The 18,955-nt window shown below is 38.9% G+C and overlaps 1 protein-coding gene across 2 annotated transcripts in view; it reads right to left on the bottom strand.

Moving 5' to 3' along the window:
* Window positions 1-17,894, bottom strand: part of myom3 (myomesin 3) — a 76,030-nt gene extending 58,136 nt beyond the window's left edge. Inside the window, exons 1-3 of one of the 2 annotated variants that reach the window (XM_038276346.1) lie at window positions 17,665-17,894; window positions 14,593-14,721; window positions 9,749-9,853 (exon numbers count right to left, since the gene is read on the bottom strand). In XM_038276346.1, coding sequence (XP_038132274.1) covers window positions 9,749-9,853; window positions 14,593-14,699 — 212 coding nt within the window. In that variant the 5' untranslated portion in view covers window positions 14,700-14,721; window positions 17,665-17,894. The remainder of the gene's footprint in view (window positions 1-9,748; window positions 9,854-14,592; window positions 14,722-17,664) is intronic. The other variant, XM_038276347.1, reaches the window with a different exon arrangement.
* Between the last annotated feature and the right edge of the window lie 1,061 nt (window positions 17,895-18,955).

Raw genomic sequence — 18,955 nt, 5'->3', positions numbered from 1 at the left:
AGAATGGTAAAAAATCCCATCCTATCATGGAAAAACATAAGATAGGAACTTTTCGTTCTTTTTAACACAAATTAAAAGGAATATCACTCTCTCTTGTCAGGCATTGCCAAAATAAATAAAAAAATCAGCTCTTCCCCTATATTAATTAATCATGGTCTACCCTAGTGGATCACAAACCTTTTCTACCTTTGCTAAATTCATCAAGATGTCTGAGAACCATAAAATCTGTAGAAACTTGTTAGTTTGGTGCCTGGTGAGATAAATGTTACTGATACGGGGAGAGGAAATCTTTAATTGATGAAATGGCTTGCTAAAACTAAATTAATTTTGCACAGATTACTAAAAGGGTTATTTGCTGTTAATACTGGTAAAGGTAAAGGGCACATAAGGAGAGGTGCTGAGCAGGTTAGAAATCAGTCATGCAGCTTTGAACCATGCCATCAGATCAGCAAAGCAGAACCACAACAAGAAGATCCAGTATATCTCCCACGACACCAGCAACACCAGGAGGAAGTGGCAAAGTACACAGGCGATCACAGACTGCAGCACACCCTCCTCCCCGGTGATTGAAGCTGATGCTCACTTCCTGAATGGACTAAACAACTTCTTTGGAAGGTTTTAGGCCCTCACTGCACTCCAGCAGTGAGACCTGTTCCACATCAGGGAGGGGAGGCACTCCGCCTCCCTGATGTGTCGAAGACTGAGGAAAGTCAACCCAAGAAAGGCCTTAGGTTTCTTAACATACCTGGGCAGGTGTTCATGGAGTGTGCAGGTCAGCTGGCTGGTGTCCTCACAGACATTTTTAACACCTTGCTGGATCAATCCATAGTGCCGGCATGCTTTAAGTCTGCCACCATTATTCCAGTCCCAAAGAAGCCTCAGGTCACCTCACTCAAGGATTACCGGCCTGTCGTACTGACTCCCATCATGATGAAGTGCTTCAAAAGGCTGGTTAAAGAACAACTTTTCTCCAGTTTCCCCCCAACATTCGACCTGTCCCAGTTTGCCTACTGACGGAAAAGCTCCACTGAGGAGGCCATCTCCTCTGCTCTTTGCCTGAGCCTAGCACACCGGGAGGCACAGCCAAGTATGGATGCTGCTCTTGGACTTCAACTCAGCTTTCAACACCATCATCCCACGGCATCTGATAGGGAAACTACAACTGCTGGGATTAAATACAATCCTCTGCAATTGACTGCTAGACCTCCTCACAAACAGACCTCAGTCAGTCCTGGTCGAGCAGAACATCTCTGATGTCGTCATCCTAAGCACAGGCTTACCACCAACCACATCGTGAAGTTCGCAGACGACACCACAGTGGTGGGCCTCATCGGAGACGACAACGACCAAGACTACAGAGAGGAGGCGCAACAGCTGGCGAACAATACACATTTTAAGTCATTTTGGAGGATGGGCAACACCTACAAAAATGTTTACTGTGGCTCAGTATATTGAAAGATTGGGTTCATGGTCACTGTTAAGTGTCTTATGCCTTCATTACAACATGCAAACAAATTCAGTATAAAATTATAAAAGCAAAAGTAATAAAAATAATACTAAAAGAAAAAAACAGGGCTGACTCCATTTGTGGTTAATGGCTCTCTATGGTACCCTGGCATCCCAAAGGCAAATAAATAGTTTTGCAACCCTTTCCAAATTATTTTCCTACCTCATCCTTTGGTGATTTTCTCAAGATCAGGGTATGGTGGTATTTTGAATAACAACAGTATTAATCTTTTGCATGCAGCTTATTTTTTATCTTTTCAAGTTGTCTTTGTCTGCTTTTGAAATCTATTTGAATATAATAGAAGAATAGAAAATCCCTTTATTGTCCCACAATGAGGAAATTGTGGTGTTACAACAGCAAAAGATTACATCAAAAGTAGTTACACAAATGTGGACCTTAAAAGGTGCATAAAAAAATAACAGAATGAGTGACAGGGTTAAAAGATAAACAAATAAAATACTGTATTGTACAGTGTTTTTTTTTACAATATAAATACTGTGCATCTGAAAAAAAAACAAAAAAACAATATACAGCTGTTGACATCTTTACAGTAAAGGATATGTGAAAATAGCAGCAACACCAGAGATGTCCAAAAATGACAGCATCATGTTATCTAAGTGACTTAAGACAGAAATTGTGCCAAAATCTGCATGAATGTAACAACTTATTAACAACTAATGACTATTAACAATTAAAAAGGAAAAAAAAAACAGGAAAAAAGAAACTACAATGTACCAAATTACACTGTTAATGAAGTCGACAAACTAGAAAAGTCACATGAGTGTAATAGCATACTGGATGTTTTATTAGAGGACAACAAAATGGTTGCTGCTGCTGTGAAACCTTCAAATGTAAAGAAGTTATCATATCTTGTGACAGATGCTGCGTGACCCTGCCGCGAAAATCTGCTCTTACAGTAGGAGAGGGATTTGGTTAAAGTAAATCAAGTCACTAGAGGAAACAATTTCCAGCTTCTGTTCTCTCTGACCTAAACCCTGCATTCTAGGGCTTATTTTTAGATATGACATGCTCTTTCTGACAGCTGAGCAGTAATCCTGTTCTGGGAACAAGAAGAAGAGACACTCAGAGTAATTTTTAACTCTAGAACAGATGTAAATACTTTATGTTCTGGTAGCAAGCTACATCCAGCATGATGTTATACTGTAGTTCTTTGTTATTGTTAAGAAAAAAATTTGATGACCTTAAGTGTTGCTAATGCTAATTTTCAAGAAGCTTAGATACACTTCTCAATTTGAATCACCAATTGTAGGCTTATATATATACTGTATATATACACTGTGTGTGTGTATGTATACTTTATATACACTTTTAGACTGAAAAACACACTTTCATTGTAAGTTTTCAAGAAAATAATGAATATATTATGATCCCTTACGAAACCATTTATGTCCCGATTAAGGGAAAAAAAATCTGTTGATGATAACTAGTTGGTCAAACACATCCAACTCCATGATGCATCACAACACAAAATAACAAGATTTAAAGCATTCGTCCTGATTGTTCCCATGTGTTTTAAGCACAAACCCATTTTCCACAACAAGACAGTATATAGACAAAAGGGCTAATAACTTTAAGCCTTATAATTTTTCTGATTTCAAATTAAATTAAATTCAAAAATCCCGAAGGGAGATTTAATATTGCAGTAACTCATGAGGTTTTTGTTTTTCATCAAGTGATTGTAGGTGTTGATAGCTGTAGGTAGCAAGGATGTTGCATAGTGATCTGTCTTGCACTAGATCTGGAGAGGCCTCTTACTGACGACTCTTTGTTGTTGTTTTAAAAAAGCTTCTGAAGAGGATTCTCGCTGTTGTCCATAATCTTCACTTTATCAAAAATTCTTCTTTATGAAATAAGCTCCAGAGTTAATACAACAGAGCCGCCCTTCTTTATTAGCTTGCTGAGCCTTTTTAAGACATTTGCTCTGATGCTGTTACCCCAGCAGATGATGGAAGAAGAGATTACACTCTCCACTACAGAATTAAAGAGGATATGTAGCATCTTATTGCAAACGCCGAAGGGCCTAAGCTTCCTTAGCAAGTACAATCTGCTCTGTCCCTTCTTGTAGATGGCTTCACGGTTGTGTTTCCAGTCTAGTTTGTTGTTCAGGTATACCAAGGTATTTATACTCCTCAACAACTTCCACTTCTTCTTCCATGATGTTAATATGTTTAAACTTGTTCCTATTTCTTCTGAAATCTACAATCTTCTCCCTTGTTCTGTTCACATTCAAGATCAGATGATTGTTTCAAAAACAATGCCACAAATCGTTTCAGTAGCTCTCTGTACTCAGCTTTTGGTCCTACAAATCCAACAAACCATGGTCTGTTTGCAGGTAGTCTTTGATCCCCACTACCTGAGTCTTCTGAAGTTTCTCACAAAGTAATTCAGGCTGAATTTTGTTAAATGCACTGGAGATCCGGATCAAAGAACATGATCCTCACAGTGCTGTCTGTCTTGTCTAAATGACAGTGGGTTTGTTGAAGCAGGTGTATAATGGTATCATCAACGCTAACTCCACAGCGAAAAGTAAACTGCAGGGGTCCAGGCAGCTGCTTGTTTGTTTGCTGAGGTGAACCAACAAAAGTTTGTAAAGACCTGACATTCCACATAACCTTTGTGATGTGGGATGTCAGGGCAACAGGTCTATAGTCACTGAGGACTGTTGGCTGAGTCTTTTTTGAAACTGGAACAAGGCTGGAGGTCTTCCACATCACCGGAACTGTCTCCTGGGTCAGGCTAAGGTTGAAGAAGTACTCTAGAATCCCACAGTGCTGCTTTGCACAGGCCATAAAGACTCTGGTGCTGACACCAACAGGACCTGGCGACTTATTACAATTCAGTCTCCCCAGTTGCCTCTTCACCTGAATTCTAGAGACAGACAGATGAAATGCAGAGGGAGCAGCACTATCTTCTGATTTGGCTGAAAACAAACTCATAGAATCAGGAGAGTCAATGGCAGAGGAGGTGCAGGATGGCTGTGTTTAATTTCGACATGTTCCAAAAGACCCAGCCTACCTGGATAGGGTTCTTTGAAGGCAGTAAAAATAAGGAGGCCAGATAAATTTGGCTACAATTCACAATTCAAACAGGTCCAGCCTTATCTGGCAGTCACTGCCTTTCAGACAGTGTACGCTCTTTCGTTTAGCAACTGTGACAGTTGACTCACAGAGCAGGCAAAGAATGGATACTGAACTTCTCACTACTGTCCTATGTGCTAATTCGGTTTTTTAGGAGCTTCAGGAGCAGTACCATCTTGCACGTATAAGCTTGTAGTTCAACACTGAAGAGATATTTAATTCTGTGCCTAAATGTCAATGTGATTGTGGGCAAGAGAGAGGGATGCTGAGCTTGTCCCTGAATTGAACCTATTGAAAAACCTGTCCAGACTTTCAATTGTCTCATCATCCTTCTACTTGAAGCCTGTGATCTCCTTCATCCTTGACCGCACATCTCTGATATTGTTTTGCTGGAGATTGCTTACCAGCCTCTTCCTGTGTGCCTCCTTGATCTCTCTTAGAACAAGGAGGTGCTCTCTAAAAAAATAATTTTTATTATCAGTAAGCAGTAACGGGCAAAATCAGTAGAAGAAAAAAAGCACACCCTTTCTTAAGCTGTGGTCCACCCCAGTATCTATTTTAAATATCAAAGGAACATTTTCAGTGTCACAGTCCTGTTATCTGGGCTTGCAGGGCTAGTTACTTTACTTATTGATAGTAAGTTGTTTCCTGGGGTTCACTGACAACTTAAGTAAGGCAAACACAAGCCCAATCTCCTTTTTTGTTACAGTTTTTGCAAAGGTTTTAGCAGCTGGATACTTGTTTTCATCATAATGCTACGTGCTACCATACCATAATTTGGGGCATCACCTTGAGCATGCAAAAGTGCTATTAGTGTAGGATGTTCCAACCCTCTTCAACTGAGATGTAGCCACATGCATCTCCACTGGGAGTTCCCTCATTTGTGGCTAATCTGCTTGGCCACCCCTCCTATTATCATACCTGTCGTATGACCTGACCCAGCAACAAGTCTACTATGAATTGGAATTTCTAAGACAACCAATTGACCGTATGACCAAAGCAATCACAACTGTGTCCACCCATTTTGTCTCTGAAATCACAATTCTCTGCCATTTCCTATAAGCTCTATCTGGTCATCTTGACGCAAGCAAATCGTTGCTACCACCCCTGTTATTCTCTTGGCTGATTAAAGCTGTGCTACGCTTCTGACATCATTTGATGTTGCCTTGACATGAAAATTATTGACCACCACGAATCATGTTTGATGAGCAGAAATTGATTTTATATTTTCTAGTCTCCAGCCAAACAAGTGTTTGAAAATACATTAATCATTCATTACAAGCAGCTCTACCTTTGGCAGTGATGGTTTGATTAGGGAGTGACAATTAATTAAATTACTTTTTTTTAGAATAGGAAGTGAAAATAAATAATGGCCTTCTCTATTATAAAACTAAATAAAAAATTGTAAAAACAATTCTGCATCTTCTATCCAGTCTAGTATAATAATTTGACATCAGTTTAATTTAGTCTCTCACGTAACCTAAAAGCTATTGGAAAAAAAAATTAATTTAAAATGAATCAAACTTGGAGAAAATGCAGTGTGCTTTGTTTTTCTAGTATAATATAATGCCATTTATTTTGTGTAAATGGATCACAATACATGAAACTTTTTTTTTTTTTGTTTATAAAGAGTTTATAGTTTTGGTATTTCTTTATATGTAAACCAGGTAATATAATTCTGTACTTTCTTGCAAATGCTTCCTTCTTTTTTTTCTCTGCATAAAAATAAAGGCAAAGCTTTCACTGCATGACTCAGTTGAGTGATTAAGGCTTATTGCTGGGGTGACATTCTTTAGAACAGCAACTGAAGGAAGCCAGCTGGCCTTATAGACATGGATGAATGACACATGAAAAAACGCCTTTATTCCCACTGTCGGATGAGACTTTAAAAGCTCTTAGTCTACTGACTTGCAGGGAAACGTGAGATGAACTTGACCCTCACTTCTTTGCTATTTAAAGTGGGGAGGGTATGGTGATGATTTGATACATGGGAAGAACATTATGACATTCACACATTATCTAGGAAGGAAATTTACAAAAGGGTGTTGAATTGCTCAGAGTCCTTCAGTATGACAAGACAGGATTCACAAAGTTTTCTTTAGGGAACGAGGGTGTATTTGTCATGATCTGGCCTGTTTGCTCTCCCTTAATTATTCATTCCTTTCACCTGTCGTTTTTCCCTCCCTGCCTCAATTATAATTTATTCCTCTCACCTGTTTCCTGTTGGTTATTTTCAGTTCAGCCTGAGCATTCAGTGCCAGATCATTACTTGTCTTTTTGTCAGCCTGTCTGTTAGTTTTGTTCCTTGGTTCGTGTCCTGGATCCTAGCAGCCAGTGGAAAGAGGGTTTTGTGTTTGTCTGGTCTCCTGATCGTCCACTGTTCCTCCCCCGCTGAGTCCTCTGGGTTTTTGGCTCAATATGTGGGGAGGTTCAGTTTTTATCCAGTAAGCCTGGCTCCAGGGAGGAGACCAGTTTAAAGTCCTGCTTCAAGTTCCGGTTCTACGTCCTGTCTCGGCTATCCTCTTCCACTGAGCCTGCCTGTCTGAGCCTGCCTGTCTGCACCTGATCCTGTCTGCTCCTGTGCGTGACCACCTGGTCATGCTTCTGGTCCCAGTCAGACTCGGAACCCTCCTGTGAGCCTGTGCATGCCTGGAAGTCTGGATCCTGCCACCTGTTTCTGTTCCTGCCTGATCTGGATCCTGCCTGTTGTGTCTGTTCCTGTCTGTTATGGATCCCTGACCAGGATCGGCTTCCAGCATGACCTCTGGGACTGCAGCACTTGGGGACATTCTTGGTCTGGATTGTTAAACCAGGTAAGTGACCAACTCAGATAATCTTCTGTCAGATGATCGTGGTCACTTACCTGTGTTTCTCCCACTACAGAGTGTCTGAGATTGGGCGGTCCCCCCCCCCCGCCTGCAGTGTCCACGTTTATTTTATTTAAAGCTTAAGTGTGTAATTTTCTGCGACATCTAACGTCCAGACTGCAGACCGCAGCAACATGAACATCTCCCCCCCACCGCTTCTCCCCACCAACAGTACGGCGAGCGTTACGGGACAAAATGTCTTCCACGACGCCCGCATCACCTACTGTTAAAGAAAAATTATTATTTTTTAGACTTTATTACAGTTAATCTTATGGCATGTGTAAACACTCTCACTTGAACATATTTCTTAATTTTGAACAAGGCTGTGTTAATGATTTAAAACTACTAATGGGTAAGTATTCAAAGCACAGGAGGCCTTAAAATGAGTATCTCCTGGGGGGTGAATAACAATTAAGCCTGCAGGAGAGATTTCTGCTTGGTTTACAGAAGGTCAAAAGTCTTCCAGAATAAACAACCAGGGATGGTGAGGCCCCCCGCATTCCACAAGCTGTCTGTGAGAGCTTATCTTGTGTTTTATGACTTTAGGAATTCTAGATGCCAGGACAAGCTTTCCGCCTTTTCTTGTTAAAACAAAGAAGCAAATGACCCCAGATGTTTGCAGTAAATAAGGGGAAGCCCTAGCAGTGTCAGAGATGGCGTTTGGTTGGAGGACCGAGGGCCAGCCCCTTTTTGAATGGATTAGATACAAGAGGATAAAGCTTTCTAAATAGAAGAAAAAGATCAGATTTGCCCTTGCAACTCTCCAAAGATGTCTCTGTACTCTTTGCTTTCTTTCCTCCTATGTCAGGTAATGGAATGTATGTCTCTGTTGTTCTGCAGTTTCTGGTGTAGGTTTGTGCATTGTCTTATTTCTAAAGTGTATGCATTGTCTTATATTGGATTAAACTCTGTAATTCTGTGACGTCAACACGCAATGTTGGTTTTATTACCAAACGCAGCTCGCCGAGTGGACCTGGGGAAGGGAAGAATCAGAAGCCAATCTTTTTCCAAAGTTAACTATGTTAGAATATTTTCTTCCTTTACACTACCTTCTCAAGTGATGAGGTTTGTTTACATAGATAATTTTACAGATAGTATTTCTCAGGCATAATACTGCCATCTATTGTTCAGTACCGTCTCAGTTCATCTCTCTCAACTTGCCGTAGTTACTTTCGAGCGTAATGGGCGATCTCGCAATCACTAGTTTGTTGGCTCTGCGCTGCCGTAGCGCAAAGATGTCTGCCTCCATGGCTGCGAGACCCGCTCCTATGTAATTATAAATAACGAATTCTAAGGCAACGCAAATATTAAGGTTAAGAGGCTGAGCTCGTAGATGATGATAAATAACATAGTTATGTATAATATATTACATTTCTGACTGTATATCCCTGTAATTATTACATACTGTAGCTTTAATAAACGTTTGAACTATCCTACTGAGTGTCTCTCCTTGAATACTGGGTCCATCTGTCCCCGGTTCTTGACAGTATTAAAAAAAAACTTTAGAAACTGAAATTGAAAACAAAATTTGTAAAGCAAACAGCTTGAAAAGTAATGTCATTTTCTACCGGACAAATGGTAATTAATGCTATGACTAAAGGACAGTATCCATTTTCATGCTCATAATTGTAACCTTAAAGAGAAAAAAGAGACACTCTTAGACGGTATTTAAAAAAGGTATTTTCTGCAGAAGCTTGCTGCTTATGTTTGGTATCCAACACTATAACATGAACCACCCCAACTCCCACACTGTTGCCTTCTGATTGTGCAGTTGTTCTACCAGTACATAGCATCAGCCCACATGGCCCAAAGTGCAGTATTTGATTGATGGGTCAATCAAACGAACCATTGGGTCACATTCCAACAAACTCACCAGACCTACATCACATAATGGACCTATAAAGTATTGTTAAAGGAAGGATTAGAGACACCAAACCCAACAATGCAGATAAGCTGGCTGGAGGTAGCTGTTAAAGCCTCCTTAATAGAGCTACAGTACAGTCTTTTATGCCATGCTGCATCCATGCAGTGATTGATGACAAAAAATATAAATGAGAGGACAATGTCTCTCTTGCAGGACAAGACAAAAAACTGTTGCAAGCAAATTAATTTTTTTAAGTGAATACCTGAAGGGCCTTCAACCCTTTGTGTTGTAAAAGTAACTGGAAAAACTTACTGTGTATACAGTCCACAGAAGCAGAGCAAATGCTGTCACTCTAGGGTGAGATCTTCAAAAATTCCTACCATATATAAACATGGCTGAACATCTTTCTCACCAAGTCCTGTGGCGGGATACATTCTTCATGTTCAGGATCTCTTTGATAGACATCAGATCAGCAGGGATGATGGGCTGAAAATCGGAGTAGGAGGCTTCCTCATCACTAAAACATCCAGAATATGAGGGAGAAATAATAATGGTAAATTAACATGTATTTTGTATATTAGCAAATGACACAACAGATTAGAGCAATTCACTCTGCTATTTTCTGTCATTGCTGTTATTTATGTGCTAATTATGACATAGAGGGTTGAAAATAATCTGCAGTTTTATTTAAATTGACTGTTGCGCATTATAAAACCATTATTCCATGTGTGGAAAGAGAAAATTCATGACTCACTCACTTTCGAAACAGTTGAACAAATCACGCTCTAAGATACATTCTGCTTAAAGTTAGTAAATGTTATATAAATGAGGTTTTATATTACTAAGCCCTGTTTCAGAAGGCCTATTGTTCTCAGTAAAGATTTTTTTTCCTTCCTGCTGTTCTGCGGCAGTGACAGTGTGAAAGATGACACAAGCTGAACAATAAAAGCAGTCTAGAGTTTTGAGCAGATGAAAACTAAAACCATATTTGAAATTACACAATAGTGATATTGGTTAACATCTCATTGTTCTGCAACTCCTCCAGGTTTAGCCCTAAATTTGGGTTGTATGTTTGTAAGGGTTCATCTTTTTTATGCAGTAATCTAGAAATATTACATTGAATTTTTTGATTCAAATTCAGCTGCATTTTACATTAAATGTAGTGTTTTGTAAAAATGACCTTAACATGTTCAGTGCTTAAGGCATAACTAAATAAAACATATTATTTACGGTCTACACGTCATCAGCATTAATGGATTAGCAGTTATCCCCTATCTGCTATTTTTAGACATTTGTTTTGTTTCATTTTCCCACAACTTAAATTTTAGGTATTGTTAAGTTAGTGCACTAAGTGTTTTAGGGCCTCAATAATCTATATATATTTTTTTTTTTTTCAGTTGAACAGTTTTTACAAAGTCTTTTGAAATAAACCCCTGTTGCAGTTGTAAGAAACAGCTATGAAAAACTTATTTAACCCTTTATTTTAAATAAATTGATTTTACGCTTTGCTAAACCTGAACAAGGTGGATTTTATTTGTCAAAAACGAAACATTTTGTCTGTGTTCACATTTGTTTTCATAACATTTTATTTATTCATCTTAATTATTGTTGGTCTTTTTTCTAGATGAAACATTAACCTTGGGTTTAGTTAGATATAAAAGCACTCCAAGCACTACAACTAAAACTCGCACATCTATATCATGACTTTTAGAGTAATGTTAAAGATGTCAATAGTTGCTGCTGCCACCCTCTGGTATAAGGGGAGGGGGGCTGCTTGCTTCCTCCATAAATCCCTATCTCACAAAGTTAAAGTATCCTAAAAAAAAGTTCTGTATCCAGATTATGGTCTGAATCATCATCAAAACGTAATGGGTTGTTCCTTAGCATGAGGCACACCTCTCGTAAAAATTTAATTAAAGCTTTTCAAGTTATCTTGTACACAGACGGGCAGACAGACATACACAAACTCTTGTACAAACATAACCTCCTTAACGGAAGTAATAAACTAGGACTCAATGGTCATGTATGTGGTAATGAACTAAAACCTTCACAAACCTATGATACAAGGTTTCTGCACAATTATGTTTATATATCAAGCAAGTTTAGAACAAAGTTTGACTAAATGGCATGTTATTAATAAAATATTCCCTTACAGTACGTACCTAACTATTTTTGAGAGAGGCAAACAAAGTCATTACGATGGTGGTGAATAACCTCTTGAAGAAAAAGCGAGAATTATGCCATATTGAGTTATAGTATCAAATAATTCAATTTGAATATTCCAATGACAGTAATGGCTGCATGTGAGCAGAGTTTGGTGTGAGGAACTTGACCGCCCTGCAAAGAGAATCTAGTTCTAAAAACAAGCAGTTAATGTTTGTATGAAAGGGTATTTCACCTGGTGCATTACAGTACTGTATGTTCTGCAAAACAGAATGTCTTGTTTTACTTGAGTGTGAGAAATGTTATCACCATTATCAGCTGCTTCAGCTCTGTGACTGTTTCCCTTTTCTTCCCTGCTATTCAAACACACATGCCATTGTCTTCAGGGAGCTTTTGCAATCATGAGGAACTGTGGTTACGGTTGTAAGTTAACTCATATACCAAGAATGAGGGCTATAAACACAAGGGTTTTGAATCTTTTTGACATTTAATTTGCAGCAAAGTGGTGATAATTGATTAGTGCTTTTTTTGTACAAACATTTTTTTGTAGCTTTCCAGCTACTTCACTGCTCTGTTGTCAGCTGTTAATTGTTCTTGCATGTCTATCAGACTATCACCTTAACATGATGAAACAAACAAAAAATACCAGGCTCTTCACATGTCCATGAGAGGGATTAACTAAAAACACAACCAGTTGTTCTCTCCAACAATAGACTGTCTATTATGGGAGCCAAAGCATGTCCAGCAACATTAATCCTCTGCACTGTTTTCAGAGATGAGTGTTGGACCCCCATCTCTGCAAATGGACATATGGGTGCTTAAAGTTTCTGGGGTTTTTTTTTCATGGTTAAATAAGCACAATGTTGAAAGAAAGTATAGTAAAAATCCTCCTGTACTTACTAAAGAATACAAAGTTTATGTGCTAGATGTGTATATTTACTCAGGTGTATATCTAACCCCCATCTACCGTTGCTGCTAATACAGCATCTACCCTCAGGTATCATTTTACACAAGCCATCTTACGAATTGCAATGCAAATTGATTTGACTTCTCGTTTTCTTTTGTTTGCCAACACAGAAATTTCCCCATTTCATGGTTCTCTGAAAACAACTTCTGCTTTTCCTCCCTTTTTTTAACTCTCCCCTCTGAGAGTGGTGCAAAGCCTGGGGCCGGGCTATAGCCACAGTTAGATACACATAGAGGGAGACCCACAGAGCATGGCATATAAACACACAGGTGCATCGAGTAAAGCTGGCGTATGACTTTACCTGTGTACAAAAGGTTTAGGGATGTGAAGTCATGTGTTTATTAACAATAACTTGTTCCTAAAAACATTGACAGGAGGAAATACAAAGAGGAAAAAGTGACGGGTACAGGACAATCTGCACTCATTGTTGTTTTCATGTCAGCCTGCATTACAGAACAATTTGTAAAGCAATGAAAAGTATAGAGTACTCGTAAATTAAAATAAAATATAAATTTTGATAACATTTTTTTATTTAAACCTCTCACCCAGTTGTTGTAACATCAACATAAAATGTGTACTCCAAGTAAGGATGTTGTAGTGGAAAAATTACAAAGCATCTTCTCTACTTAAAAATTCATTTTTACATTAAGAGGAATATGTCCCCCAAGTTCAAGCTTAACTAAGCTTTATGGAATAATTACATATTTTTATCCACTCTAGGCAGGAACGTGGGTCCATTGCTCCTTTATTCTACTAGGGAGATTGTGGGCCCTTAGGTTAGCCTAACTTAATAACTTATAGAAGTAAAGGCTTTGAAAATGAAGCAAATTTGATTTAAGTGTCTCAGTGGGATCCTTCGAGTCCACAATTGTGCTGGATTTATAACATCTTTCTGATTATTAGCTAGATAATGTGTGGATAGGTTTACTATACAGTACCTGCACTGATATGAAGATCATCATGTCATTTGAAAGGAAGACTTTTCATTGTGCAGGGTGTAATTCATGATGAGAAAAACTGAGTAAGTTAAATACTGTCACAGTCAGATACTACATCCTTATGGAAACACAGAGGAAACTGTGGTATGCATAAATGCTGCCACTTTTTTGGCTTTGCATTTTTTATTTATTTTTTGCTGTGTTTTATTTTTTGTATTGAGTACAGTCAAACAAAAATGGTAGTAAAATGAATCCAACATTGGTTTACTTTTTTGTAGAACAAGTTTCTAATGCCTGATATCTAGTCTTACAATTTCCACTTCTTAAAGTTGCAGATTGGGCTCCGTAGGATTTGAACTTTTTGACACTAGATCTGTAACAAACTTGGTGTTAGAGGAATTGAACTTAAAATTTTAAAATAGTTTAAAATAACCATATATTTCCTTTACCCCATTTAAGAGCAAGGAGAGACACGTCATCCATCAATTGGCATAAATAGAAAACTTAGCTGACACTCAGAAAAATATTAAAAGTATCTGTAAAAGAAATATCTAACTGAGCTAAAATAAATTTCCCTGGACCAACGACAGTAGTTGGTAAAATGACTACTCAAGTTGTACGTAATAGTTCACTCATAGTATCTGATTTAATGTTTAAAAGTATGCAATTAGTCTAACACTTATGTGCCAATTCTGCTATTTTAAAGCATAAAATAAGGTAAACATTTTTAGAAATAGATATAAAAATTTTGGAAGAAGAAATAGTTGCCAAATACTGATTAATATAAACATATAAAACCAATCTTTATATTAAGTAATGCCTTTATGTTAGGAAAGGATGAAGAACTCATCAAATACATCTTAATTAGCCTCACAAGAGGCCTCACAAGATTATTACTCAGTTAAACATAAACATGTGGTGAGGTACAACGACTCCTAAAAGTAAGTTTCTTTTCCAAAAGTCAATCATGTAAATGTAACAAGTTACTACCAACCTTTGAGGATACATTAAGAATGACTACATATTTGCCCTGTTTTTTGTTTAATTTGACTTTACAGTAAATAATGTTTATTTTAGCAGATCTCACTATATCATTTTGAAACAGCATGCATTAACAAAACAAAATAAGAAATCCTGGAGGTAAACCGTTTATTTTGTCTAAGAATCATCTTGATACAAGCTTTTCACCTGGAAGTGAAGGTCCGCTTCTTTATCTGAGAAGAAAGCTGCATGCCTTGAGACATCTTGGATGACTGCTCCTCTTGCTCAAACTTTGTTACCATCTTGGTTTCCATGGTAAACCTCTGGTTATGGCACCTGTGATTGGATGGGAGATGTAGATGAGTGGGTGCCAGGTAGGATACAATGGGTATCTCACTAAGATGAATTTGAAAGTACTTTAGCTCACCAAAAAGTATCTGGGCTTTTCTTGCATCTTTATTTTAAATATGTTCAACTTTCTTTTCACCTAGCATAATCAGTATAGTATTCATCATTTCAGTATGAATCTATCCATCCATATCTTTTCTTTAATTTTGATGGTATTGTCTGTTTGGTTCAACAAATAGGAAAATATAGAGCTGCAAATCTCAAAGTTAAATCATAAAAATATCACAACTATTAACATTGTATTTAGATGTGTTGGCTGTATTTGCAATTGTCACTTATTTCCTCAAGAAACTTATTTAGTATTACTGTTTAAATTCCATCCATCCATCCAGCCATCCATCCATCCATCCATCCATCCATCCATCCATCCATCCATCCATCCATCCATCCATCCATCCATCCATCCATCCATCCATCCATCCATCCATCCATCCATCCATCCCACATCTTCCTCTGGGGCCAGGTTGCGGAGGGAGCAGTCTTAGCAGAGATTCCGGGACTTCCCCAACCCACACACACCTCCTCCAGCTGCTCTGGGGGGACCTCAAGGTGACCCCAGGCCAGCTCAGAGACATAGTCCTCCCAGCATGTCCTGGGCTTTCCACAAGACTTCCTAGGACGTGCCTGAAACAACTCCTGAGGTAGGCAACTAGACCCGGTCTTCCAATCCAGGGGTACTGTCCCCGACCGCCTTGCAGTGCTGTAGAGGCCGTTGAGGCCACAGTGGATGTCTTCTTTCTCTGAACTCCTTCCAGACCCGAGTTTTTGCCACTGCAACCGCACGAGCTGCAGCATGCTTGGTCGCTGATACCTCTAAACTGATTTCAGAGTCCTAGTAGCCAACATGGCCAGGTAGGTCTCCTTCTTCAGCTTGAAGGCATCTCTTACATCCGGGTGCCAACCGGGTTTGGGGATTGCCGCCATGCAGGCACCAGAGACCTTAAGCCAGGCATGCACTGTACGATTTTTTGCATTTTCGGTCCGATTTTTGCAGTCGTGCGAGAATTTTTCGATCTGGCCGCCTTTTAGCCTGATTGTGTGTTGTGCAGTGTAGAGGGGGTAACAAGGGGCAATCATCCACTCACGGCCACCTCCCAATCAGGAATCGTGAGAAAATTTAACATGTTTGAGATTCAGTCGGCCGTCATGGGCATATCGCTTAGTGGGCGTGTGCAAACAAGGATTCTTCTTCTTCCTCTCAAAAAAAAATACGGAAGCGTGGCAGGGGTGTGAGTGAAATGGTCACGTTTGCTCAGCCATGTCTTTGTCCAAATACGTTGTTGCCTTTTCTTTTTAGGGCTTTCACCAAACAAAATTGCACCAACTGCCAAGGCAGCATGTTTCACTCAAGTGAGCTTCATATTCCTCTTCTACTCATTTGGCTTGCGGACAGATGAGTCAGAGTAGCGCCATGTCACTGCGGAGCTGAGTCCAATGTGGTTTTTAGATATACAGTGTGAGCAGGTAGATCGCCTCAGAGGGTTGAGTTGCACAGTGTGAGAACATATATCGTGAGCTGTTAACATTTAAATCCTGCGGTTTTGTCATATAGTGTGAGCTTTGGCTGTGTGCAACGATTGAAAATATCACACAGTGTATGCCCGGCTTTACGTCCACAGCTACAAACGGCCGCATCAACAATGGAGTAGGAGAGCATGGACCAGTCCGAGAGCATGGACCAGTTTAGTTAAAGGCATATCCACCTCATTGTGCAGTTTTTTTTAAATGCTGCTTGAATAACATGCCAAAGGGTTGAAATGGGCATGGGTGGAAAAATACCAGTGTCATTGGAAAATAAGATTCAATTAAATTTTAGGTCGGAAAATAAGATTCAACTTATTTATAGTTATTTCCTTTTCTTCTCTTGTAATGTTATGATATGTCAGCTATTTAAAAAACAAAGTATTTTTTTACAAGCTAAATTGAAAAAAAAAAAAAAATAACAAGAAAAAAAATCTAATTGTGGTTCAAGCTTTGATGTCTTAAAAAGGTGTGTGGAGTCCCATGTTAAATGAATCAACCTTTTGTAGACTGCCGAGCCCCTAATAATCCATCAGCTAAGGTTTGGCATGCCGCTGCCCGCACCCTGCCTGTCATTAATCACAGGGCTGCTCTGGGGAAGAGAAAGCAGAATGTGCCCAACAAACAGAATCAGGTCGCGCCTGAGTGATGGCTTCATTCAACTATTCCAACAGAAAGCACCTGTGTTTGCAGCATAATGTGTTATTTCTTCTCATCTTCTTCAATTACTCTGTGGAAAACATTGTAAGGTTAGATAACAGGTGGGTCAGCTGGTTCCCATGTTTCTGTATTTTGGTTAGTTCTTTTATTTGTGACGGTGTGATACAAAGGAAGAGGTTGGTTTGAGTACAATCAAAGGCAGGCTGACATACTCTGTAGGTAGGCCTTGATACTGGGTGCCTGGAGGGAAACCGCAAAAGCACAGTATACTTTCTGAGTGAAGTTCTCCCCAAACTCATATTCAGCAATGTAGAAGCGGAGATATTTGGGTGACTCCTCTGTTCTGTTTGACAAAGTAAGCAATGTCTGAAAAAAGTGAGAACTTGCTTCACGTCATCCCTAGAGAGTAATTTAAAGCTATATCCACTGAGGCCATGAAAAGATTAGACCATTAAGAAGTTCAACAAGCTGAAGAAGCTGCACTCAAGAGAACTGCATGAGGAAAGAGGCTTCCCCCCACTTTGTGAAGACTGGCTAATTAACAGCCCTCTGCAGATGTGTTGACAGCGGAATGCAATTTGCAGATTTACAGTTTTTGTGGTATGAAATGCATTTATATCCTGTCTTTCTTGGAACAGCATACTGTTTTTAGTATTACGGTACTAGGAAAAGTAACCTGATGCAACTTACCCTTTCTTCAAAGGGAAAATAGATGAGGTCTTCTGGCTGTCAATGAATCGTAGGACAAAAATATCCCACTTCCTTTTCCAGCTGCCTGTCTAACTCACCTTAAAGATGTTCAGTCTTGGTGTCTTCCTTCTTTTCTATACCACTCACTGTCCTTGTGCCCCTCTCTGTCTCCTATGTCCGTTGTTTAAGCAATGTGGATGACCCTGAACACAAAGTGTCCTCTTGTGCCAAGTATGTGGACCACACAATGCTCCTTCATTCTTAAGTTGTTAAATATAGACTGATGACATCCTCCCCTACCCATAAATACCTTCAACCTAGGCTACACTGCTTCCTAAATTGACCCCCAAAGTCACAACTGCAGGCATATTCAGAGATTATTGCTGTTAGCCGTAGGGACTTAGAGATATCTCCTCAGACAAGCACCAAGGAGACAACGAGCAATGGCACAACTGCTTCCAGTGTAATACAAAAAGATAAAAAAAAAAAAAGGCTTACCTGTAAATCCCTCTCAACAAACTAGATATTGTTTTCATCTCTTTTGGCACAATCCCACCTTGGTGTGAATTTGGAAATACTAAACATAGGAGCAGACGGCTTGGATGGAGACTACAAAAAAGAGAAAAATTCTGAAACAGAGATGGTATGATAAAAGGCAAAAATGACAATTGGAAAAGGTCAAGCATTTTTCATTTAAAAATCAAGGATTGGCATTAGTATAGTGACAATGCTTGAAGTTCTACAATGGTTGTGTCTAAAATGTCTCACATGTTGAAATGTTAGCAAAAAACCCCCAAAAATAAGGAATATATTTTCAATTAAATTTGACAAAGTGCATTCAGGTCTCACCTTTCCTTTTCTTCCCAATATTCATTATGCTACTAGTCCTGCACAACATGGTTAAATGAAATCATTACAATATCTGTGCTTGTGACTTGCAGAATGGAAGGACTGCTGCTGTACTATTTGTTAGGAAGTTAAACAAGCATTCATACTCTGTGTTTCAGAGTTATATAAAAGGAGGCCTTGGGCTAGGTGTTGGTGTACGTGATTAGATTTCAGTCAGTATTCTTTATCACACCTTTTTTCAGTTCATGGCCTGTTAACAATGTTTTGTTTTTTAATTGTTTTTTTAATTTAAAGGTTTTAATTCTGTGTTATGGTTGCAAGATTTTTTTTCTTATCATGCATGAAGTGAACATTTTTGATTTGATAGATAACAACCAGACACACACCCGCTCTGCAAATTTAAGGTTACAGATGTTATTTTTAAGATTATTTTTAGGTGACA

This window comes from Cyprinodon tularosa, unplaced genomic scaffold (genome assembly GCF_016077235.1).
Source record: "Cyprinodon tularosa strain WSP-4 unplaced genomic scaffold, ASM1607723v1 ctg124, whole genome shotgun sequence".
NCBI lineage: Eukaryota > Metazoa > Chordata > Actinopteri > Cyprinodontiformes > Cyprinodontidae > Cyprinodon > Cyprinodon tularosa.
The sequence above is the reverse complement of the archived record's forward strand: the minus strand, read 5'-3'. Positions and strand labels throughout refer to the sequence as shown.